A 26,970-nucleotide genomic window follows, 5' to 3' on the forward strand; every position below is an offset into this window, starting at 1 on the left:
ATCACTAATGCTACACAAAAATTCAAGTTTAGGCATGGAAGTACAATTTTTTTTATGCCCTTTCCATACGTGATGCAGACATCGGCGTCACAGTATGGAAAGCTTCAAGAGGAAATGGAAGGGGATTAATCCTCTTCTAGACCTTTCAATCCTCCTCTAAATTACTCTTAATCCTCTTCCACTTTCTCTTAAAGAGGTTTAGAAGAGAATTAAGAGGAAATGGAAGAAGAGGTTTAAAAGAGGACTAATGGTGATGACATCGGACGCTCTTCGGACGCCGATGTCGGCGTCGGCGGATTGAAGGGGTTAACTGCAGTCGGTATACTTTCATTTTTAATTACTGGGTTGAGGAAACTTTCAAGATTCCTTATAACATGGGTTCCCAACCTCTTTGTTCCTCTGTACCCCTTGGGCATTTTTATAGGTTCCCGTGTACCCCTAAAAATTTAGGATAAAAAAACGATGAAATTGTAATATTTTGATATCATTTTATAATGAAATCTATATGTGTAGACTGATGATATACATAATTCAAATAACAGTTTTCCTTACTAAAAAAAAAAAAAAAAAAAAAAAAAAAAAAGGACATTGTGCAATTTGAATGCAGATTACAACACCATGTATTTTACAGTAGTGGTTATTCTCTCAGACCCAATGCACCCCCTGGAAAGTGCAAATGTACCACTTGAGGTAGCTTCATAGGAAATGGTAAACTTGGGTAACCATTTTTGATATATTAACCTGGTAGCAGCGACGGGCCAAATTTGTGGCTTTACCGTGTAGCAGCAACGGGCCAAATTTGTGCCATGATATAAACACCCCAAAATAGATGATGCATAAACTGATCACAAATGCTTTGACATATATTATGAGATGGTTTGTGTGAGGGGTGATTTTTTCGCATTTTTTTCGCCTGGAGGGACATTTAACCCCTTCAACACGAGGACGCGTATATTGCGTCCTTGCATGCCCCGTACCATATCCGAGGACGCGCATACTTCGTCCTGGCTTGCTTTAGCCAATATACGAGTTATTTTATCTCCATATTTATGCTTACATCTCAAAATTATCAATTAGTTTATGTTTCTTTATGTGCACCATTTAATTCTGCATGTTTTCATAAATAATACATGATGATTATGTTGAGTTTATGGCTGAAAACTTGTTATGTTCAAAAGCAACTTTTGAAATTTGGCGCGCGCGGCAATCCCGGATACGGCGCGGGGCACTGTTTTGGCCCGGCCGTAGTGAGTTTCTTTATGTGCACCATTTAATTCTGTATGTTTTCATAAATAATACATGATGATTATGTTGAGTTTATGGCTGAAAACTTGTTACATTCAATAGCAACATTTGAAATTTGGCGCGCGCGGCGATCCCAGATACAGCACTGGCCGCTGTTTTGGACCGGCCGTAGTGAAGGGGTTAAGAAACGTGATCCCTGCTGCTACTGGGTTAAAAATACAATTTTTTTCTGTATTTCAGTGTCCCTCATATTATTCAACTCCAACACTTCAACAAATATCTTAATGCCCTCAGTTTGTGAGCCCTTGTTATCTTACTTATTACTATCGTGAGCCTTCTGCAAGCTGGGGGTTTTTCTTTACAACACAGGAAAAAACTCAAGGGCAACAAAAAGAAATTGAAGAAAAAAAGCCCACTTATTGTTGCTCCCACAAAAGCAAAAAGTAAAGAGTGGCCAAAGGAGAGGTCAATTTCGGGTAGAGAAGTGTCTTGATACACTCCTCTTGATTGAGGTCAAGTCATACGGAGGAGGAAATACAGATGAAGGAAGGCTGTTCCAGAGTTTACCAGTGTAAGGGATGAAAGAGTGAAGATGCTGGTTATCTCTTGCATAAGGGATTTGGACAGTATAGGGATGAGCTTGAGTAGAAAGTCGTGTGCAGCGGGGCCGCAGGAGGTGGGGGAGGCATACGGTTAGCAAGTTCAGAAGAGAAGTCAGCGTGAAAATATCAATAGAAGATAGAAAGAGACGCAACATTGTAGTGGAATTTAAGAGTAGAAGACTGTCAGTAAGAGGAGGGGAGTTGATGAGACAAAGAGTCTTAGACTCTACTGTCCTAAAGAGCTGTGAGATGCATACTCCATACAAGGACGGACAAGGTCACTGTAAATGGATAGCAACTGTGTGGGGGAAAGGAACTGGCGGAGACGGTACAGAACGCCCAACCTTGAGGAAGCTGATTTAGTGAGAGAGGAGATGTTAAGTTTCCAGTTAAAATTTTGAGTTAAGGAGAGACCAAGGATGTTTAGTGTTGAAGAGGGTGACAGCTGAGTGTTGTTGAAGAATAGGGGATAGGTGTTTGGAAGATTGTGTCGAGTTGATAGGTGGAGAAATTGAGTTTTTGAGGCGTTGAAGAACACCAGGTTCCTTTTACTCCAATCAGAAATGATAGCAAGGTCTGAGGTTAAGCATTTTGCAGCCTCCTGTCTGGAGTCTTGTAATTCCTGTTGAGAGGGTCTTCTGTTGAAAGAAGTTGAATAATGCAGAGTGGAGTCATCAGCGCATGAGTGGATAGTTCGTAGCTTTTACCATGGGCCATTACAGTGCATCTCTGTGAAACTCGCCCCAGCACCTGTGAACACGGTCACCCAACCGCTAATTTCTCTTGGAGTTTTGTACAGAGATTTAAAGTCAGTTGCATTTTACAGGAAACTCATTGAAATTCTAGTCAGAAACTCAGTTACCAGCATGTCTGTTATTTTCTCATAAGGTCGGTAAGTTGTGGTCACAAGAAGAAGAGCTGATCGGTACAGTAGCTATAAGCGTGTTTATTCAAGTACCACAATGAGTTCCACAAGGCTAGGTAAGCTTGGAGTAATCAGGTTGAGCAGGTCTTGGACTTGAGTCCTGTCCAAATGTAGCCACTGCCTCATCGTGTCTGGGTCATCACTGCCAAGTTCTCATAGCATTTAACGGTAGCAAGCTGTAGCACACTCTCCCTTTGTCTCCGAGCTAACCATGAACCAGCAAATGCTTTCTTTTAGTTTTTTTCCTTCAGCAAATATCACAAAGCAACTGCTGCAATGTCTGGATCCATTGTTTGTTTTGCTTTTCAGCTGATATATCCCAGAATTTATCAGTACTCCGTGTGACCAAAACTGAGGATAAATTTGAGGCAGAAAATTGTCAGGAGATAATTTAGGAGGAAAATTCCCAAGAAACTAGCTGGCATGACCGTACCTTTAAGCTGCTGGTGTCACACTGAGCCTTTTTCCTCCAACCACATTGGCAGTAGGGGTGACCAGCAACTCTAACTTTTCTGGGTGTGCGTCACACACCGCTGCAGTGTTTACCCAAACCTCGTCAGAGAACTGTGCTGTGAAGACGGAGTCCTTCGACAATTTTCATAGAATGGAGAAATTTTTTTGAACTGTGGTCCCACAGCACAGGGTGTTCTCATATCTTGTCAATTAAATAGTAAAAAAGCAGCTCTGCCAGTCTATTTTATGAGTTTCTTGGTGGGCTATTTTCCACTGCCCCTCACTCCTCAGCCACTGCTGTCGTCAATTTGTTTACATGCAGCCACGTGGTTGCCCGTACCCCCAACCGTTTTTCATCTGTACGGACAACCAACAACTCACTCCCAGTTGGGTGCATGGGCAACCACAGTTGCCAGTAGCCCCAACGGTTGGAGGCACAGCCAGTGTGACACCGCCTCATGGAGTCGTGCGTGATGTCGATCAGGGCCAGCCCTAGCAGGTGCAGGGCCCATTGCAAAAATCCATCTTACTTCCATTTAGTGCAGCCAAACAAATAAAAAACAATACAAACTGAGGTACAGAGAAATGTATGAGTGACGTCACCCCCGCGGGGCCCTTAGAGATGCGGGGCCCGATGCAGTTGCATCGGTTGCATTGGCCTAGGGCCGGCCCTGACGCTGATGGTAGGTAGACATGACCCGTACACGGCAAAGCAGCACAAAACTCGGGGTGATAATGCACGAAAGTTGGGATGGTAAGAATTTAGGATTAAGTGCGAAACTCGAGGATCGTGAAGCTCGGATAGTGCGAAACTCGAGAGGGTACTGTAGGTGCTTTTGAATCTTCCGGTTAAGGATTGAGTCAAAAGCTTTAGATAGACAGGATAGTAAAGTGATAGTGCGGTAGTTTGAGCAGTGGTGGACGTATAGGGGGGGCAGGGGGGGCCCAGGCCCCGGGCGCGAGGTTTGGGGGGGCGCCAAAACTGGATACCAGAATCTGCGCCAATCCATCATTTTCCTCTGCTTGAGGCAATGCAAGCACGCAAACATTCAGGCCCCGTATAAAAATGTAATGAAAGTGAAGGTAATTTTGCTATATTGCTGGCATTTTCATGATACAGACAATCTAATTCCTGTTACCACTACAGTAGGACATTATTGATTAAGTTATCTAGTAACTTAAGACATGATGATGTAGGTTATATCATACTATAAAACACGGTGGTGTATGCTATACATGATAAAATAAGCTATATATATATATATATATATATATATATATATATATATATATATATATATATATATATATATATATATATATATATATATATATACAGTAAAACCCCGATTATCCGAAATGGAAGGGGGGAAGCCTCTTTCGGATAATCCGGATTTATGGCCGCCATTTTGATTTTTGAAAGAAGTGAGGTCGAAGCACAGGTAAATCAGAAATAGAAAAGCATGCTGCTGGGGCAAAACATAAGAAGATAGTTGAAAGTTGAAAATGCCATACATATAGTAAGTGTACTTGATATGCCAAGTGTTTGTAGAGAAAAGCATGCATGCATTGCTGGAACTTATGACAGCTGACATCTACAAAACTTCAGATCTACAGGAACAGCAGTCTTTCTAGGTAGGTAACAATGAAGGCTAACTATGTTTGCAAGTAGCTACCCATCATATATATATATATATATATATATATATATATATATATATATATATATATATATATATATATATATATATATATATATATATATATATATATATATATATATATATATATATATATATATATATATATATATATATATATATATATATATATATATATATATATATATATATATATATATATATATATATATATATATATATATATATATATATGTGTGTGTGTGTGTGTGTGTGTGTAAGTATGTATGTCTATTTATGTATATAAGAAGTAAAAAAAAATATGACAGGGAAATGCTGTGCTAAATTTTAGGCAAATCAGGGAACTTTTGTCAATTCGCCTGGCAGACGCAGGGCTGCGGCCCTCAATTGCCTCTTGCCAATGGTAGGGTGTGTTACTCCAGGCTCACTGTTTGATCTATTCTCTATTTTGTGATATATATTTTATAGTGATATAGATATTTTGTTGTGTTTCTTTCAGTACAGCTTAGAAATATACTTGAAAATTTTGGAAAACAAATATGTCTAGGTGTGACAAACATGTACAGAATACTGGCATCAGTTATAAGTTCGTGACGTCATTTTACTATTGAATAACTTTAGTACCATATTAGGTTCATTGCCGAGCTATCTGCATGAAAAAGTTATTTTCAATGAAAAGTATTCATGAATGCATTCACGAATACTCTCGTGAGGTATTCGTATTTGTGTTCGAATTATCAGTGTTTCAGAGTATTCGTATTCGTATTCGTATAAATATGAAGTATTCGTATTCGAATACACAGTTTTTGTATTCACCCCGTCCCTGATGCAAGAGTCAACTATCATAGCATCTTTATTCTTTTATCCTTTTTACTGGTAAGCTCTGAAAGAGCCTTCCTTTGTCTGTATTTCCTCCTTCCTATGACTTGAACTTTTTCAAAAGGGGAGTATTAACCCGGTAGCAGCGACGAGCCAAGTTTGTGGCTTCACTGTGTAGCAACGACAGGCCAAATTTGTAGCTTTACCGTGTAGCAGAAACGGGCCAAATTTGTGCCATGATTTAACCCCCAAAAATAGATGATACATAATCTGATCACAAATGCTTTGATATGTATTATGAAATGGTTTGTGTAAGGGGTGATTTTTTTCTCATTTTTCTCGCTTAGAGGGACCATTAAGAAACATGATCCCCGCTGCTACCGGGTTAAGATACCTCTCTATGGAAAACTGAGACTTCTTTCTGCACTGACCTGTTTCCTTTTGCAGGAGCAGCACTTAGAGGGCTTTTTTGTTTTCTGTTTTTGCACTTGAGCATATTATGTAACATGATTCAAACAATGGTGGCTGAATGGATAGCGTGACGGCGCCGCGTTCAGGACGACGCGAGTTCAATCCCCGCCCGGTGCCACCAAGCTGGGATTTATCAGCCACCGCCGAGTGGCTTAAAACTACCCATATGCTGTCCAGAAGACCACCTATCAACCTGGACTCTAGATTCTAGGATTAAAGATGAGCTCCGGGAGGGCAGCATGAGCCAATGCAAGATGGCGCCACTATAAACACTCGCCTGCGCCAGAACAGGCTGGGCCGACCATCAGGCCCCACCGGGAAGAAGCCTTGGGCTGACCATCAGGATCAGCCGGGAAGAAGCCTACCGGCTTAATAGACCACGACGTAAAAAAAAAAAAATAAATAAATAAAATAAAAAACATTGTGCCTTCTCTTACCTGTTCACTCTCATCTTCATCCTCCTCTTCCTCCATCCTGATTTGCTCTGATGCCTCTTCTTGATTTTCATTTTCACTCATTGATATCAGCTTTTTGGTCTTGTATTCCTTGATGGCTGATTTTATGGCTGTGGGATAATGGAAACCATGCTACTTAAATTTACACACTCCACACCCTCTTGCATGTTGTTATCTTGTCCTTCACAAGTTTTGCATATCCAGTGCTCTTTTTTTACAGGGTTCACTAGCAAGATGAGACAGGCATACAAAAAAATCTTACTTGTGAGCAAAAAAATTAGTACAGGTACTCTCGATTTACGCAAGTTTGGTTTACGCGTTTTTGAAATACGCGGGGTCCAAAATCCAAATAAATATTTAATGTACACGTTTCTTTTCACTTATACGCGATATTTTATGGAGTGGCCACCAGATGTCTCACGAAACTGGACTCATACGGCGCCACGGCCATACAGCTGAGCTCAATTCTTCCTGCGCGCCACTTGAACAACAATACAGTACCCACGCTGCCACGCTACTCAACAACAACAACACCCTCGCTGCTGTGCTACCATGAGGGGAAGGGCAGCCAGAGGAGGAACCACGAGAGCGAGAGGAGTCAGAGTGATACAGTAGGCAATAAAGGTACAAACCTACCTCTTGTTTGATTTACATTGTTTTTGATTTAAGCAACCTCTTCAAGGACACAATACTCGCGTAAATCGAGAGTTACCTGTAATAGAAATTAATTAAATTCTATTGGTACTTGTTTTCTTGAAATTTAGCTGGTCTGCACAATTGTCAGTTGTATCACTGAATCAATACTCATATTGAATAATGTGTGAAGAATAGTTCATTGCCTGTGGAGGAAAGTTTGGTTTAGTCGGCGCAACATCTGTGGTCATATGCCGCAGAGAGACAGAAGGGGAAGGAATCATAGAAGGAAACAGATCCCAGGAGACGAGACACAACCCCCGATTAATACCTGGTACCCATTCACTGCTGGGTGGACAGGGGCATAGGGTATCTGAAAAGCCACCCAAATTTTTCCACTCCACCCGGGAATTGAACCCAGGCTCTCTCGGCTGTGAAAGTAGTTTCCTTAACCCGTTAGCAGCGACAGGCCAAATTTGTGCCATGAAATAACCCAAAAAAATAGATGATACATAATCTGATCACAAATGCTTTTATATATATTATGAAATGGTTTGTGTGAGGGGTGATTTTTTCTCATTTTTCTCGCTTAGAGGGACCATTAAGAAACATGATCCCCGCTGCTACAGGGTAAAAAAAAAAAAAAAATTGAGTCCAAATGCTTTTTATCTACTAGAGTGCACAAACCTTTCTTTTCCTCCAGTCGTTCCAGAGGAATGAGGACCCCATCATCATCGTCCCGGTAGCCATAGTAGTCAGCATCAATGTCTTTCATCAGTTCCCCTCGAGTCTTGCGTGGTGGTGGAGGTGGTTCCTGCTCAAACAGTTCCCTCACACCAGGAAGGTCCTTGGCAGCTCCAAAATACATGTAGCCTCTGTAGTGCAATAGGACTGTGTATGAGACCGAAAACTTAAACACATTTACCTTAATTTGTGGAAAAGGAAAGTTGGAAAGTTTGGTTTAGTCAGCGCAACATCTGTGGTCATATGCTGGAGAGAGACAGAAGGGGAAGGAATTATAGGATAAAGGAATAGATCCCAGGAGACGGGACACAACCCCCGATTAATACCTGGTGCCCATTCACTGCTGGGTGGACATGGGCATAGGGTATCGGAAAAGCCGTCAAAATTTTTCCACTCCACCCGGGAATCGAACCCGGGCTCTTTCGGTTGTGAGTCGAGTGTGCTAACCACTGCACCACGAAGCCCCCAACCAACAGTGGAATACTTTGAACACAGAGAAGGGCAGAAAGCAACATATGGTATCATAGTCATAATTGTTCAGCAACAGTATGGGTTCCACAAGGGGCGTTCTACTGGCAATCTTCTTGCTCTCTGAACTGACTCTTGGTCAATCTCTCTTAGCCGTTTCAGTGAAACTTTCTCAGTTGCGCTAGACATATCGAAAGCTTTCGATAGAGTCTGGTACAAGTCTTTGCTTTCTAAACTGCCCTCTTACAGTTTCTATCCTACTCTCTGTTCCTTTATCTCCAGTTTCCTTTTTGGCCGTTCTATCTTTGCTGTGGTAGACGGTCACTGTTCTTCCCCAAAACTTATCAACAGTGGTGTTCCACAGGGCTCTGTCCTATCACCCACTCTCTTCCTGTTATTCATCAATGATCTTCTTTCCATAACAAACTGTCCTATCCACTCATACGCTGATGACTCCACTCTGCATTATTCAACTTCTGTCAACAGAAGACCCTCTCAACAGGAATTACAAGACTCCAGACTGGAGGCTGCAGAACGCTTAACCTCAGACCTTGCTATCATTTCTGATTGGGGTAAAAGGAACCTTGTGTCCTTCAATGCCTCAAAAATCCAATTTCTCCACCTATCAACTCAAAACAATCTTCCAAGCACCTAGCCCCTATTCTTCAACAACACTCAGCTGTCACCTTCTTCAACACTAAACATTCTCGGTCTATCCTTAACTCAAAATCTTAACTGGAAACTTCACTTCTCTTCTCTCACTAAAGCAGCTTCCTTGAGGTTGGGCGTTCTGCATCGTCTCCGCCAGTTCTTCTCCTCCGCAGAGTTGCTATCCATATACAGGGGCCTTGTCCGCCCTCGTATGGAGTATGCATCTCACGTGTGGGTGGCTCCACTCACACAGCTCTCTTGGACAGAGTGCAGTCTAAGGCTCTTCGTCTCATCAGCTCTCCTCCTCTTACTGATAGTCTTCTACCTCTTAAATTCCGCCACCACATTGCCTCTGTTTCTATCTTTTATCGATATTTTCACGCTGACTGCTCTTCTGAGCTTGTTAACTGGATGCCTCCCCCCCTCCCGCGGCATCGCCACACACGACTTTCTACTCAAGCTCATCCCTTTACTGTCCAAATCCCTTATGCACGAGTTAACCAGCATCTTCACTCTTTCATCCCTCATGCAGGTAAACTCTGGAACAATCTTCCTTCATCTGTATTTCCTCCTGCCTACGACTTGAACTCTTTCAAGAGGAGGGTATCAGGACACCTCTCCTTCCGAAGTTGACGCCTCTTTTGGCCACTCCTCTGAGCGCTTTTTGTGGGAGCAGCGAATAGCGGGCTTTTTTTTCATTATTGTTTCCTTTTTTTTGCCCTTGAGCTGAGCTGCTTCCTTTGCTGTAAATAATAAAATAAAAAAGAATAAAAAAAGTTATGATCATTGATAAACTGATATGATACCTCCTGCTATCCTCTATGGACCGCTTTCACAGTCGTTTTGTTTGTTTTGATTGTTACCAATGGCGCCGATCAATGCTATAGTTTTCCATGTGAAACTGGCCAATGGGGTAGTGGTGGCTGCCGAGGAAGCGAGAGGAGTTCAGGGTGTGTGGTAAGGTGCGGGGCTCGGCTAACCTCGCAGCTGCCACTACCCCATCAGCCAGTTTTAAGTGGAAATTATACAGCGGCGATTGCTGCCATTTCCGAGTTCCCGTGGAATGATTACAGCTTCCAACTGATAGCTATGCACCTGGTGAGTACGGATCGAACCTTACAACAATGAGGGGCGTGGCACGCCCTGACACCCTCACCTTTGAGCAATTAATACCTTTATAAGGGGGGACAAGGTGTCTGATCCTTTTATGCACTCACTGATATGTGGTTACTGATCCCATAAAATTCATATGAAAGTAACATTGACAGAATAATACCTTCACTGGGTCAAAGAACTTAAGCAAAACTTTAATCGCATTTTTCTCAAAACTATAGTACGGCAAATCTTAAGTGGCGGCTCTGACGTAGACAGCCCACTAGACACTGGTGCTGTCTCCAACTGACCTCGCACACCGTGCCTCTCACATCCTTCTCTCTCTCTCTCCTCGTGTCTCTCTCTTTCTCTCTCACTCTAGTATAAGAACATATATGGTTTTTATGACTGATTCTCTATCAGTGAGTGAATACAAAGAAATGTGTACAACACTTGGCAGCGTTGCCACCGCGGCGGTGTCAGCTCAACTCAACCCAACACACCGCAGTTGCCAGTTGCTCTGCCTGCTTTAATTATCGCATTTCTGCCATTTTTTGGTGTGTCTGCCATCTGCCATACAATGTCAGCTATATGGCATAATTATGATAAGATATGGAGACTGTACCTGTATATGGAATGCCAGGACCGTCAAGCAAATTCTGATGTGAGTCATGCAGGTGAATGGTGAGGTTCCGCTGGGGATGCCAGGGAGTGGGGAAGGAGTGGTAGCTAAGAACAATAAAATATTACACTTTGACCTTATTTCCACACCACCTAAGGGGTAAGGAGTCTTGGTGCATTGTTTTTAAAGAGGTTTATTATTATTATTATTATTATTATTATCATTATTATGCATTGTCATGCATCATACTCCCTGAATCGAGTACACCCCCACTTTTCTCCCACACACACACACACACACACACACACACACACAGAAAAGAGAGAGAGAGAGAGAGAGAGAGAGAGAGAGAGAGAGAGAGAGAGAGAGAGAGAGAGAGAGAGAGAGAGAGAGAGAGAGAGAGAGAGAGAGAGAGAGAGAGAGAGAGAGAGAGAGAGAGAGAGAGAGAGAGAGAGAGAGAGAGAGAGAGAGAGAGAGAGAGAGAGAGAGAGAAGGGTGTAGAGAGGCACGGTGTACAGGGTCAGTTGGAGACGTGGCAACAGGGTCTAGCGGGCTGTCTATGTCAGAGCCGCCACTTAAGATTTGCTGGACTATAGTACAAAATGAACATAAAATTCTTTTTTGCTCTTACTTTCTGCACGATTTTCATGAAACTTTAGGAAATACAAGATCATATCTCGTAGTAAAAGATGTTGTTTTGAAAAATGGCATAGTTTTGATATATGGGAAAATTTTCCAAAAATATTTGAAAAAAAAAAAATTGAAAAAAAAAGTTTTCAAAAAAACATCTTTACAAATTGTTAGAATGACAATGAATTATCAGGTGTGCATGTCACAAGAAAATCAGAAAAAAATGGCTGAGAAAAGTTTATTCAAAATTTTCGTAAAAATAACGAAAAATAACTTTCTTCATTTTTCATTTCATCTGATCAGCTTGAAATTTTCATATGATAACAAGGGTACTAATATATACAACATACAAATTATTAATGACCATAGATACAATTTTAATCCACGGCAGACTTTCTCCTTAATTCCTGTACAGGTAACTCTCGATTAACGCGAGTTTGGTTTACGCGTTTTTGAAATAGCGCGGGGTCCAAAATCCAAAAAAATGTTTAATTTACACGTTTTTTTCACTTATACACGATATTTTATGGAGTGGCCACCAGATGTCTCACGCAACTGGACTCACACGGCGCCGCGGCCACACAGCTGAGCTCAGTTCTTCCCGCGCGCCATTTGAACAACAATACAGTTCCCACGTTGCCACGCTACTCAACAACAACAACACCCTCGGTGCTCTGCTATCACGAGGGGAAGGGCAGCCAGAGGAGGACCCACAAGAGGGAGAGGAGTCAGAGTGATACAGTAGGCAATAAAGGTACAAACCTACCTCTTGTTTGATACACATTGTTTTTGATTTATGCGACCTCTTCAAGGACACAATACTCGCATAAATCGAGAGTTACTTGTAGTCTTTTTCAGCCCACCAGAAGAAATATTTTCCTCCTCAAATGAAGAATGTATTTACACCACAAGAAAGTCTTATGCATCAATCCAGGACATAAACGTAATGGAAAATAGTCAAGTGTTTGTGACTGTCGGTACTGACACAGTTAAGGGGTCACCTGTTTGGTAGGTTAGGTTAATTTAAGTTAGGTTTGGTTAGTTTAAATTTATTCAGCACGTGGTGTAGGGCGGCGGAAAAGTTGGAAAGTTTTGTTTAGTCGGCGCAACACCTGTGGTCATATGCCGGAGAGAGACAGGAGGGGGAAGGAATTAAGGGAGAAGGGAACAGAATCGAACCCGGGCCGAGTGTGCTAACCACTGCACCACGAAGCCCCCTCCTTCTGGATGAGTTCTAGTTGAAATTACCATGAAACATAAGATTAAATTAATCTCAAATATCTGTTACATCTCTTCAGGTTTCAATGTTATGGCTCTCTAAATACTGATGACCATAACAAGCTCAATTTTAACAGTGTGTTTTGTACTCAGGGACTCAAACTAAGACAAGTAAGGAAGCTATTTTGAGTTAAAAGTCTATATTCAACATTCTTCTAAACAAAATATTAATCACTGTTGTGTTTCTATAGTTTTTAAGTTTTGAAGTTTTTAACCCTCTCGCACATTGTAAGTTTCCAATAAGTTTCTATTCCACTCACTATGCATTTCTCAGGCCCGACCGGCCTTTTTTTGCTGCCGCGATACTCTACATTCCCGGACGCATTTTACCCTCACAGATATATCGTACCCCAATAAATTTGGTATCAATGGCTTCACAAAGACTTGTACAGGTAACTCTCGATTTACGCGAGTATTGTGTCCTTGAAGAGGTCGCGTACATAAAAAACAATGCAAATCAAACAAGAGGTAGGTTTCTATCAAAAAATAAATATTCACTTCATTCAGTGGAGAGAGAGAGAGAGAGAGAGAGAGAGAGAGAGAGAGAGAGAGAGAGAGAGAGAGAGAGAGAGAGAGAGAGAGAGAGAGAGAGAGAGAGAGAGAGAGAGAGAGAGAGAGAGAGAGAGAGAGAGAGAGAGAGAGAGAGAGAGAGAGAGAGAGAGAGAGAGAGAGAGAGAGAGAGAGAGAGAGAGAGAGAGAGAGAATATCCATATCACCGAGATATCCACTCAGGCACTCAGTCTCAGCCTCACTCATCAGAGGAAGAAATGAGGGACACCATGAGCGACTGGCTAGTATTGGTACCGGTACCGAGCAGTCTGGTGCCGATACCTTACCGTACAGCTGGTACCATTAGTACCGGTACTGGTACCAGTACATTTCCACCCCTATTGTTGAGTAGCGTGGCAGCGTGGGTACTGTATTGTTGTTCAAGTGGCACGCGGTCAGAACTGAGCTCAGCTGTGAGGCCGCTGTGCCGTGTGAGTCCAGTTGCGTGAGACATCTGGTGGCCACTCCATAAAATATCGCGTATAAGTGAAAAAACGTGTAAATTAAACATTTATTTGGAATCTGAACCCCGTGTTATTTCAAAAACGCATAAACCAAACTCGCGTATATCGAGAGTTACCTGTACTAAAACATGCACAAATAAAAATAGAGGAATATATATATATATATATATATATATATATATATATATATATATATATATATATATATATATATATATATATATATATATATATATATATATATATATATATATATATATATATATATATATATATATATATATATATATATATATATATATATATATATATATATATATATATATATAAACAATACAAACTTGTTTCAAGTCTCCATATAGAGTATTATAGACAATAATTCCTAAGTACCAACTCTTCCCCACTCGCTAGCTCGAAATTTTGTGGGACAACATTTATAGCCGAATAAATGTTTCGAAGCAGAATTTAGTGAGGATTCTTATGGTATCCTCAAAATCCTCATACACCTATTAGTTCTCAAGTTACACCGAGAAAATTGTATTTTTTTCCTCTACCATCAGAGTAGTCTAACAACTAAAAATCGCTCAAAGCTCCTCATCTATGCTCCTTAGAAAGGTTGCCACATGTTACCATTAGAAACTTATCCCAACAAATGACGCTCCCAAATTTGACGCACTTTCACCGACAACTTAATTGTTAATCAATTTTTTTTTACTTTTATGACGCGTTTCGCGTCATCGTGCGCCAGGACCTTTTACCCTTTGATGACGCAAAACATGTCATCGTGCGCGAGAGGGTTAATTTTAAATAGTTACATTTCAAGAGAGACAAATTCAAAGATTTAATGTGATTTACAAATGAGTATTATATGCAAAACTGCCTGATTTTTACCAGCTTTGATATTTTAAATGGGAAAATTTTGCTTTGGAGGATATTCTCTAATACCTTTGGCGAGTTGCTAGCTCAATTAAGGAAAATGTTGAGACGGTCTGATGTTCAACCTCAGAAACTGGTTATCCCTAGTAAACTCCATTTTGTAAAAAAATTAGTTAAGAGTTACAGTCAATTTCAAGATTTAATTTATTACAATATTCCTGGATAATATTCATAAACAATGTAAGATACAATGGCCAGTCATCACTCCCCTATGCAAATTCCTGACAGACAATTTAAAACAACAACACTGAGTCACAAACATACCTGTTGCCTGGAGCCTCCTGTCCATCCATGTCTGTTATTTTGGGGCCAACCCGGCCATAATCCGGGCCACCCAGCTCCTTGATACGCACCTCCCAGTGGCCCTTTTCCCTCAGTAACTTGTTGATCTCATCATTTAGGTCTCGAATCCGAAACTCCCCCAAGCCAGCTGAAAAAGTTTGGAAAGTTTGGTTTAGCCGGCGCAACATCTGTGGTCACATGCCGGAGAGAGACAGAAGGGGATGGAGTTATAGAAGGGAACAGATCCCAGGAGATGGGACACAACCCCCGATTAATACTTGGTACCCATTCACTGCTGGGTGGACAGGGGCGTAGGGTATCGGAAAAGCCGCCCAAATTTTTCCACTCCGCCCGGGAATCGAACCCGGGCTCTCTCGGTTGTGAGCCGAGTGTGCTAACCACTGCACCACGAAGCCCCCGAAGACAGCTGAAGAATAAAAAGTTGGATAAATGAGAATGATTGGATGGCTTAGCCCTTTGGCTGCGGTACTCGACTATAGTCACCGGGAGTGATTGTGTCAGGTTGCGAAAGTCGACTATAGTCACCATCGGTATGAAAATGTTTGCCATTTAAATTATTGATCCGTTTTCATTCAAAAGTACACACAGAAAACCACAGGTCGATAGCCACAACTGTCTGCTGATGGCATAGGGAATAGTAAACAAACAATGCTACAGCTGATCGGCGCCCACGTGTGTGATGAAGTTCTTCTATCACAACTTCCTTGTATTTCTGCTCATAACAGAGGTAAGTTTTATCAATTATATTATTGCATTTGTGTCATAAACAATGCCTGATTGTTATATAAGCATATATGATGTAAACAAACGAAGATGTATTAGTGTGACCTTGAATAAAGACGTAGGGTTTTTAACTGGGCATTTAACTCGATGAAAAGGGCCATTTTACTAAAAACATGTGCGCACACACATATACTTATGTATAATGCATGTATACATGTCTAATTCTCTTTCACTCTCTTTCTCTCTCATTTTACAAAACCTAGGCTAGACAAGTCTCTTTTATATTATTTATGTGTCCTAGGCTAGACTAGACTGATTATAACTGCTGTCTCTTTCTTGTATGCATGTGGGAAGAGAAGGCACCCACTGCTGGCTAAAATAAACCTCTTACCAATGATTCAGGCACTCTGAGGGCCCCCAGCAGTGAGGTTTGATATAAACACACCGGCAAAGGTGCAAAAGTAGAATTTTCTGATGGTGCCGTCTGTGCACCTAACTGTAGTTATTCCTAAAAATAAAGTACTTATAAATGAAATATTGTGATAATTTTTTGCCAACTTTACCTCTTTATGATAAACACTAAAATATGTGAAAATCATTCCAGTGGGTGAGAAAATAAGGCAGGAACATACATTTATATTCTTAAATTGATTATGTCTCCGTTCGATAAATTTTGTCACTTTTTTAATCGCAGAAAATCTAAAATCAATCAGAATTACTTGAACAGTACAGGGAATGTTGATTGTACAAGTAGCTAGGGACCTATGATTAGATATTGTTGATAGGGTAAAGGAGATAGGAGTATTAAGAGAAAATTGTGACAAAAAACACGATTTTACGCGATGTTCGACGAACATAATAAAATAAATACCATTATGCCTTTCTTTATGAGAAACTTTCAGAATATTTTCCACTGGGCTTTAGGCATACCTGAAGACTAGTCACAGCCAAAATATGAAAGTGATAGGTTATGTATTAAAGGTGCGGCATAATTTTAAGTGTCGCTACACGTATACGCACATGTATATGTATAAGTATACATATAAGTATATATATACATTGGTCTGGCTCATACAAAATGTAGGCAACACAGATGCCTACTTACCTGCAAAGATTCATCGCAATACCCCAGATAGTTTAGGTAGATGACCTCAGGTGTCCCGTACACCCTTAACCCGGTAGCAGCGGGGATCATGTTTCTTAATGGTCCCTCTAAGCGAGAAAAATGAGAAAAAATCATCACTCACACAAACCACTTCATAATATATATCAAAGCATTTGTAATCAGATTATGTATCATCTATTTTGGGGGGGTTTATATCATGGTACAAATTTGGCCCGTCGCTGCTACATGGTAAAGCCACAAATTTGACAAGTCGCTGCTACCGGGTTAAGGTCTTAACTTTTGCCTTGGAGTGGATGAGAATCACATTGATCACTGTAGGTAGGGTTGAAAATCCATAAACCCTTCGAGTATGGGTGGTGATATATTTCTCTGGATGCTGTGCACGGGGAAAATTTAGGCATTTAAAAGAGGTGGAAATGGTGTCTTTCTTCTTTGCAATAATTGTATATTCATGTAGTATATATGGTGGTGTAATAAAACTTCTCTCCTAATAATAATAAAAAGTTATGACAGCCGAAAATATTGCGCATTTTCTCGTGGCCGTGACACGTCGCGAGGAAGCACCCCACTCGCTCTCGCTCTCTCTCTCTCTCTCTCTCTCTCTACCTACTTGCCCCTCCCTCCTCTGTCAATGTCACTACCATAGCAGTCATCAGAGTCACTGTCACTTTGATTCGCCCGCGCTCTACTTCCAACCGGAGCAGAGGAATTGCTTGACGCGTCATGAGCCATGCCAGATGTATTCCGAACAAAAGTGGAAAATGATCTGTGGCCTTCGGTAAGATGCTCGCTGGAGACGAATGAGTGTGTACGGATGCCAGATGCCTCCACCATTCTTCTGAGTCAAGAACTGGCAGTATACAGTACCCTCTCAAGTTTCGCGCTATCCGAGTTTTGCGATCCACGAGTTTCACGGTTAGTCCTAAATTCGTACCATCCCGACTTTCGCGCATTATCACCCCAAGTTTCGCGCTGCTTTGACACGTACGGGTCACGCCTACTTACCATTGGCGTCACGCACGCTACCTTAAACCCTTAGATTACGGCGATCGTATGTATAAGTACGCTACCACACGCCCCACCAGTACAGGGATCATATATATAATCATCACACTCTATGCTCCCCATGTTTCAAATATACTGCCAGTTCTTGACTCAGAAGAATGGTAGAGGCATCTGGCATCTGTACACACTCTCATTTGTCTCCAGTGTGCAGCCTATCAAAAGCGAATCAAAGTGACAGTGACTCTGATGACTGCTATGGTAGTGACATTGACAGAGGAGGGAGGGGCAAGGAGAGAGAGAGAGAGAGAGAGAGAGAGAGAGAGAGAGAGAGAGAGAGAGAGAGAGAGAGAGAGAGAGAGAGAGAGTGTGGGGTGCTTCCACTCGACGGGTCACGGCCACAAGAAAATGCGCAATATTTTCAGCTGTCATAACTTTTTTATTATTAATATTAGAGAAGTTTTATTACACCACCATATATACTACATGAATATACAATTATCGCAAAGAAGAAAGACACCATTTCCACCTCTTTTAAATGTCTAAATTTTCCCCGTGCACAGCATCCAGAGAAATATATCACCACCTGTACTCTAAGGGTTAAAGGTAGTATAACACTGGACGTTTTCCTCCAAACATTGTGGCTATGGCAAGAAAGAAAGAGAGAGAGAGAGAGAGAGAGAGAGAGAGAGAGAGAGAGAGAGAGAGAGAGAGAGAGAGAGAGAGAGAGAGAGAACGGGTCGTTTTGAAGCTGCAGTTGAAGGCCGCTGCCTTACGATTGGGTGACAGTTCAGAAAACATGCTTATGATTCGCTGGGAGTCCGATGATGTCATCGCCGACGCTCACCCTATCAGCGGCTTCACTGCCTAAAGGCGGTGTCGCAATGGCCGATTTCGTCCAACCATTGGGGCTACAGGCAACGCCCGTATGCCCAACCGGGAGCGAGTTCATGGTTATCCGTAAGTTGGTGTCACACAGGGCTTTTTTCTTCCCACCGAGTTGGCGCGAAATAGGGCAACCAGCAACTCCAACTTTTCCGGGTGTGCGTCACACACGCATACCTGTCAAGCTACTGTGGTGTCTTGCCATAATATTTTGCGTTAGAGACCATAAGTTTGTGTATATTTATTTTGTCGTTCAATATTTACTTGTTTCAAAACAAATGCAGAATGAAAACACAATGTAAACACATGACACAGTATGAACACCATATAATGAAAAACTGTACTGTTTACAAAGGTTCTTGTTAACAATACTGTTTTTCATTATGTGGTGTTCATACTGTGTCATGTGTTTACATTGTGTACAACAGTACAACGAAGAGCATCAGTGAGCTGCAGTGAACCTACTGCACCCACGGTGGGTGAGGGCAGGAGAGCGAGTGAGTGACGCGCCCGTTCCGACGGACTCAAGCAGAGTGCACGAGGTACCATACTTATAAAGCTAACACCTCGTCTCCACTTGTCTTAACCCCTTCACTATGGCTGGGGCAAAACAGTGCCCTGCGCCATATCCGGGATGGCCGCGCGCGCCAAATTTCAAATGTCGCTATTGAATATAACAAGTTTTCAGCTATTAAACTCAACATAATCATCTTGTATTATATATGAAAAAATGCAGAATTAAATGGTGCACATAAAGAAACAAATTAATTGATAACTTTGAGATGTAAGCATATATATATATATATATACAGTCACGTCAACTAATACCCCTCCCCCCCCTGCTGCCTGCCCCAGTAGTTTTGGATACGCGGGATGCATTGACGCTAAATAGGAAGGCAGAGAGGAGGAGGTCCTGCAGTGACAGCCTTCCTCATCCTGGTGTCACTTCTGGCAATGAGAGGTGTCACTAACTCCAGAAGTCTGCTTCAGAGTCTCATGATCCTCTAAACTCAGCTCTTTTTCTTCCCCCCAAACGGCCCAAATCCGCATCCATGCATTTTTTGGTTTGTTTAGCTGCCTAAGTCTCACACAACACACAGTATTAGGTTCAGACAGCGTACTCCATGTTTGTTTACATTCATGGTCTGTGCCGACGGAAACACCGCTTTGTGTGGTGACAGGTCAAGAGCCAAGAACGCTTCCATGGCAGTCACTCAGGGACCACTGCTATTGGTCGAGATTTTCTCATAGCAACATTATCGTAAAAAAAAATTTCACGCGCCGCCACACTGCAGTGTTGCCAGATTGGCTACTTTTATCAAATTGGGCTACTTTTGGAAAAAAAAAAACAGAGATTAAATAACTCGTATATTGGCTAAAGCGAGCCAGGACGCAGTATGCGCGTCCTCGGATATGGTACGGGGCACGCAAGGACACAGTATACACGTCCTCGTGTTGAAGGGGTTAAGGTATTCTTACCCATTAATTTTCATGATAACTGATCTCACCGTTGTTGGCAACTTTACGTTCCCCACTACCTGTGGCGGCTGGAGCCACAGCTATGGTACAAACCTGCCTGTGAGACGAGACATATAAATCACACGCCTCATTTCTTTATAAGTATGGGCCCTGGACTCTAAATTCTCTCTCTAAAAAAGAGGGTTATTGATGAGCTCCAGGAGGGCAGCATGAGCCAAGCAAGATGGCACCACTATAAACACTTGCCTGCGCCACAACAGACTAAGACCGACCATCAGAATCCACCAAGAAAGGTTACCGGCACCATATATTAGGAGCAGTAAGTACCAGGCTTTTTTTTTTATTATTGTGGTTTTTTTTTATGCCCTTGCACTGTCGCCTTTGCTGTAAAAAAAAAAAAAAATAAATAAAAAAAAAATTAAAAATAGGCGTAAACAAACAACAAAAAGAAAAAGAGAAATCAATTTCGGGAGGAGAGGTGTCCTGATACCCTCCTCTTGAAAGAGTTCAAGGGCAGTATTCACTGAAAACACACTCAAAATTCAGTGTACTAACTCAAAATCATGACACAGATTGCAAGAAAAATGCAACAATTCTGTACTATATGTTACTTTATCAAACATTAATCAACACTATCATGATCCTAAATGTCTACTGGTCATTTTGTGGTCAGGTTTATTGCCATAGCATTAGAAAAAACAAAGTTATGGTTAACCCGGTAGCAGCGACGGGCCAAATTTGCAGCTTTACTGTGTAGCAGCAACGGGCCAAATTTGTGCCATGATTTAAACCCCCCCAAAATTGATGATACATAAACTGATCACAAATGCGTTTATATATTATGAAGTGGTTTGTGTGAGTGATGATTTTTTCTCATTTTTCTCACTTAGAGGGACCATTAACCTGAGAACGTCGGCAGACCCTTTTCAGAGCATTCACGAGTCATGGCTGTGGTACGGTGGACCCTAAAAAGGGCTCGCCATAAAACGCCTAATTCGAGCTAATTATAGGCGGTGGTGGCAAAGCGCAACCCACCATGAATGCCCTGGGTCATTGTGGTGGGTGAGTGATCTTGAGGTGGGCTTATTTGTCATAAGTGGTGCTGTAAGGTCATGGCAAACTGAATTAGCTATCCATACAGTAATCACTTGTCAAATTCTCTATAGTACACAACAAGCGACTCTCAGCTAGATGCCACGCATCACGACACTGTTTATTTTGTAACAAACACCACCCAAAAAGAATGGAGTTTGAGTAAAAGTAAATATTTTTAATGGCTTTATGGTTATGAGAGGAGTACTCTGATGTACGTTCCATGCTCTTTTCTTAATCTCAAAATGCAGAGTAATTTTGTCGTTTCTCGGGCACCTCGGCTTTCCCATAGCCGAAGCCCACGGGTTAAGAAACATGATCCCCACTGCTACCGGGTTAACTGAAGTCAGTCAAACTTTGAGTGCATTTTCTCGCAATTTTTATTTTGGTATGATTGGTCCTACTAATGTGCAGAGCCTGATATACCGTATTTACCACCATATGAGACACTCTTAAAAATAAATAAATAAATAAATAAATCAAATGCGTCATACCCTGATGGTTAGATTTTGGTAGGCCTAGGGGTTACTGTTACTGGTATGGAGCCAACACCCAAAACACCTCAGTTTGACACAAAAAAGTTGGAAAGTTTGGTTTAGTCGGTGCAACATCTGTGGTCATATGCCAGAGAGAGACAGAAGGGGAAGGAATCATAGGAAAAGGGAACAGATCCCAGGAGACGGGACACAATCCCCGATTGATACCTGGTACCCATTCACTGCTGGGTGGACAGGGGCATAGGGTATCAGAAAAGCCGCCAAAGTTTTTCCACTCCACTCGGGAATCGAACCCGGGCTCTCTTGGTTGTGAGCCAAGTGTGCTAACCACTGCACCACGAAGCCCCCTCATGAAAAAGGAAATAAAGCTATTCCCTTACAATATATCTGTGAAGCATAAACTTCCTTGTTCATGATGTGTAACATACTTGAGGTGGGGGGGGGAGGGGATTTATAATTCTTGGGAGCAGTGGCGGTGGGACTCCGGGGGGAGGGGGGGGGAGAGAGAGAGAGAGAGAGAGAGAGAGAGAGAGAGAGAGAGCGAGTGGGGTGCTTCCACGCGACGTGTCACGGCCACGAGAAAATGCACAATATTTTCAGCTGTCATTTTTTTTATTGTTATTAGGAGAGAAGTTTTATTACACCACCATATATACTACATGAATATACAATTATTGCAATGAAGAAAGACACCATTTCCACCTCTTTTAAATGCCTAAATTTTCCCCGTGCACAGCATCCAGAGAAATATATCACCACCCATACTCTAAGGGTTAAAGAAAGAGAGACTTGCTTAAAGTTAGCTTAAAAATTCTCATGCATAAGATTAGACACAAGAGAAGCATTATTTACCATTTTGTATTTGGGAGACCTTCCTCGCCACCTCTGAGATCACTTGGTTTCTCCATTTCTCTGCTTCTCGTAGGTCCTCGCACTCAGAGGCCAGGTATGGGCGGCGAGTCTTTTGCTGCTGTGACCCGCCTTCCTGTGCTGCACGCCACCTTGCGAGAGTTGTCCTGGCAGGTGGGAGACAGTGATGTCAAAAAGTGTTCACATAAATTGACATTAGTGTTATTTTGAACATAGGTACTCAAATGGGTAGGCGGTGGCTGAGTGGTAGCGTGCTGGGCCCACATTCACCACATGCTGGACGACGCAAGTTCGAATCTCCACGTTACCACCTTGGATTTTTCAGTCACCGCCGAGTGGCTTAAAACTACCCACATGCTGTCCGGAAGACAACCCATCAATCCGGACTATAGAGGAAACCGTCCAAGTGAATCAAGAACGAGTTCCGGGGGGCAGCATGAGCCAAGAGAAGATGGCGCCACTATAAACACTTGCCTATGCCATGACGGGTTGGGGTCGAACACCATCCAGGCCCCTTAAGCAAGCCTACCGATGCTATAGGCGTAGACGTAAAATTAGTGTTATTTTTAACTTAGGTATAGTACCCTCTCGAGTTTCGCGCTCGCTTCGTTCCGAAGGTATAGCGCTAAACTCAAGGATCACGAAACTCGAGGTATTGAAAACATTGAAAAAGCGTTTATCTGTTCTGACCCATTTTTTTTTACATGTGGGCTATGGGAGCCGGTAGACTATCCATCTGGGCTTGATGGTCAGCCTCGAGCCTGCCATGGCGCAGGTAACTGTTTATAGTGGCGCCATTATAATTGGCTCATGCTGCCCCCCGGAGCTTAATTTTTTTCCTCCTTTACTCCCTTGTTATCTCAAAAACGTACCGTGGAAAAAGGAAGAAAACAGGAAGAGAGAACGGGTTGTTTTAAAGCCACAGATGAAGCCTTATGATTGGCTGAGCTCTGAAAACACGCTTGTAATTCGCTGGGAGTCCAATGACGTCATCGCCAGCGCTCACCCGGTCAGCGGCCTCACTGCCTTAAGGCAGTGTCACACTGGGCGTTTTCTTCTAACCGTTGTGCCTACTGGCAATGCCCGTGCGCCCATCCGGGAGTGAGTTGTCGGTTGACTGTAACCTGGTGTCACACTGAGCCCTTTTCTTCCCACCGTATTGGCGGCAGCTTGGGCAACCGGCAAATCCAAATTTTCTGGGTGTGCGTCACACACGGCCAAGGTCGGTTGCCCGTATCCACATCCACAACGTAAACAAAGCACTTGCTCTGTATCAACATGGTGTCGTCTGCTAAAGTAAGAGTTTTCACGGCTTGTGCTGCCATTACCCAAGTTATGGACTTGTTGCTGAAGTTAAATGGAAGGAAGAAACAGTTGAGGGTGTGGCGTGTCTGTGGGTCCTCCGTGCCAGTACTCATTGTCACCACTGCGCATGAGCGGCCAACCCACCCATCTAGACTCCGATCGAGTAACAAGAAACACACACACACACACACACATGCACGCACACACCAGACTCATCATGAACCATGGCAAATGTTTCTTACAAACAATAATGGCTTCACCATTTCCAAGAGTGTGGTAGAACTTATTTTCTTGCCCAATGGCAAGAAGAGAGCAGTGTTAAAGATGACTTCTCTCTTCTTGCCAAGAGCTAGGTTTGGTTCATGTGAGCCACTCACCAAATACGTTCTAACACACTCAAGAAATGGTGAAGTCATTTCTGTTTGTCAGAAACATCTGCAATGGTTCCTAATGAGTCTGGTGTGTGTGTGTGTGTGTGTGTGTGTGTGTGTGTGTGTTGTTATTCGATCCTTGTGTTTATGGGGTTGAGTCAAGATGGGTGGGTGGGCCGCACACGCGCGGTGGTGACAATGAGAATTGGCATGGAGGAACCACAGGCATGCCACACCCACAACTGTTTCTTCCTTCCATTTAACTGCAGCAACAAGTCCATAACTTGAGTAATGGCAGCAACAGCCCTTACTTTAGCAGACGGCGCCATATTGATACAGGGCGCAAGTGCTTTAATTGTTTACGTTGTGGATGTGGATACGGGCAACCGACCTTGGCCGTGTGACGACACCCGGAAAAGTTGGAGTTGATGGCCCTAGCTGCGCCAACTCGTGGGAAGAAAAAACCCTGTGTGACATCAGCTACGGATAACCGTGAACTCGCTCCCGGTTAAGGCGACGTTGCCCGTATTCCAATGGTTGGACGAAAACTGTGCCGCTTAAGGCAGTGAAGCCGCTGATAGCGTGAGCGCCGGGCGATGACGCCATTGACTCCCAGCAAATTATAAGCGACCCGTTCTCTCTCTCTCTCTCTCTCTCTCTCTCTCTCTCTCTCTCTCTCTCTCTCTCTTGCCATAGCCACAATGTTTGGAGGAAAATGTCCAGTGTGATACTACCTTTAAAGGTAGCGTGCGTGATGCCGATGGTAAGTAGACGTGACCCGTATGTGTCAAAGCAGCGCGAAACTCGGGGTGATAATGCGCGAAACTCGGGATGGTAAGAATTTAGGACTAACCGTGAAACTCAGATAGCGCGAAACTCGAGAGGGTACTGTACTCAAATATAAACTGTTTAACCCTATCCATTCTGACGTTTTCAAATTTTCGCGCTCGTAACACCTAGCATCGTACTCATTTATCTGAACAACGATAACGCTCATGAACACTAAGTACTGTTACCGAATCAATAGTGTAAAACAACAGTGAATAATGAGTGAAAAGAAGCTACTGGAAAGTAAAAAAAAGTGTATCGTTTTGATCGAAGTGTCTGAGGGGAGGCCTGATTTGGCTACCCTCGGATCACATAGGGTTAAACTGAGGCAGTAAGACACTTGATTTGATTGACAGCATTTTATTAAATAGAAATTATCTTTTTAACTTTCTACAGTTATCATTCAAGTGAGATTACAGCGTCCTTTACATTCAATCACAAAAATAGTCATGAAAAAAAAAAAAACATTACCTTCAAACAGGGACATATGTAATATTGCATAGTACAATTAACCCCTTCACACCCGAGGCACTGTTTTAATGTATGTGTGTACCATGTGCAGGACCACCCTTGTGGTAGTGAACAATATGAGCACGGTATGCACGTGCCATGCTAATACATTGAGTTGGAAAGTTTTGCTTAGTCGGCGCAACATCTGTGGTCATATGCTGGAGAGAGACAGGAGGGGGAGGGAATTATTGGAGAAGGGAACAGATCCCAGGAGACAGGACACAACCCCCGATTAATACCTGGTACCCATTCACTGCTGGGTGGACAGGGGCGTAAGGTATTGGAAAAGCCGCCCATTTTTTTCCACTATGGCCACGAATCAAACCCGGGCTCTATCGGTTGTGAGCCGAGTGTGCTAACCACTGCACCACGAAGCCCCCCTGTTCCGAGTGAAAAGTAGCTCGCCCGGCACATGACGTGTCAGGGTATCCAGCGGCCGGGGTCAGAAGGGAGAAGCCAGGTCAGTCCAACCATGATCTTCCCAGCGATAAGAGCAAGGAAGTCCGAGAAAACTTCGCGCTCCGGAGGCTTATTGTTTGGTGTATGGATACAGATCTGACCAGGGGCAGAAAATGAGGGTCGCTTTCACAGTCATTTTGCTTGTTTTGATCGTTACCAATGGTAGCGATCGCCGCTATAGTATTTCCACGTAAAACTGGCCGATGGGTAGTGGCGGCTGCGGGGTTAGCCTAGCCCCTCACCTTGCCACACACTCTCAACACCTCCCGCTTCATCTGTAGCCACTACTACCCCATAGGCCAGTTTCACGTGGAAATCTATAGCGTCGATCGCCGCCATTGGTAACGATTAAAACAACCAAAACGACTGTAAAAGTGGCCCCAAAGCCCTGTACGTTTACCAACAACGTTGACAAGATCCCATAACTGTGTGTAAGAGACAGAGAAAGTATAATGTGTATGCACGCGAATGTGCGGTAAGGCAAGTCTACCATAGTTACCCCTCCGGTCCACATTTTCTTTTTAGTATACCCTACTGTGATCTATATTTAAATTTTGATTCTGCCTTCTGTACCCTCTTCCCCCTACCTGGGTACCAAACCACGTCACAGGTCTGTGCAGATGGATTAAAGCGGTCTAACCCTCTCCTCTCTTAACCCTGCCCTCAAACGCGTGATGCCGCAGCCCGAGTTGCCAACTTGGGCCGCAAGCTGCAGCTCGGTTTGGAGAGGTGGAGCGCCTCTGTGCTGTGATGACGTCATCAGCAAATATGGCAGCCCAAACAAACACATATACAGTAAACCCTCTGGTATCCGGGTTAATA

General features: G+C 42.8%; 1 protein-coding gene across 2 annotated transcripts in view; it reads right to left on the bottom strand.

Moving 5' to 3' along the window:
* The window catches only part of LOC127004773 (pre-mRNA-splicing factor ISY1 homolog), a 70,623-nt gene that overhangs the window by 20,603 nt on the left and 23,050 nt on the right, over nucleotides 1–26,970 (bottom strand). For both annotated transcript variants that reach the window (XM_050872880.1, XM_050872881.1), the window contains exons 3-6: nucleotides 22,658–22,821; nucleotides 14,963–15,128; nucleotides 7,952–8,139; nucleotides 6,614–6,741 (exon numbers count right to left, since the gene is read on the bottom strand). In XM_050872880.1, coding sequence (XP_050728837.1) covers nucleotides 6,614–6,741; nucleotides 7,952–8,139; nucleotides 14,963–15,128; nucleotides 22,658–22,821 — 646 coding nt within the window. The remainder of the gene's footprint in view (nucleotides 1–6,613; nucleotides 6,742–7,951; nucleotides 8,140–14,962; nucleotides 15,129–22,657; nucleotides 22,822–26,970) is intronic.

The sequence above is a fragment of the Eriocheir sinensis genome, chromosome 29 (assembly GCF_024679095.1).
Source record: "Eriocheir sinensis breed Jianghai 21 chromosome 29, ASM2467909v1, whole genome shotgun sequence".
NCBI classification, from domain to species: domain Eukaryota; kingdom Metazoa; phylum Arthropoda; class Malacostraca; order Decapoda; family Varunidae; genus Eriocheir; species Eriocheir sinensis.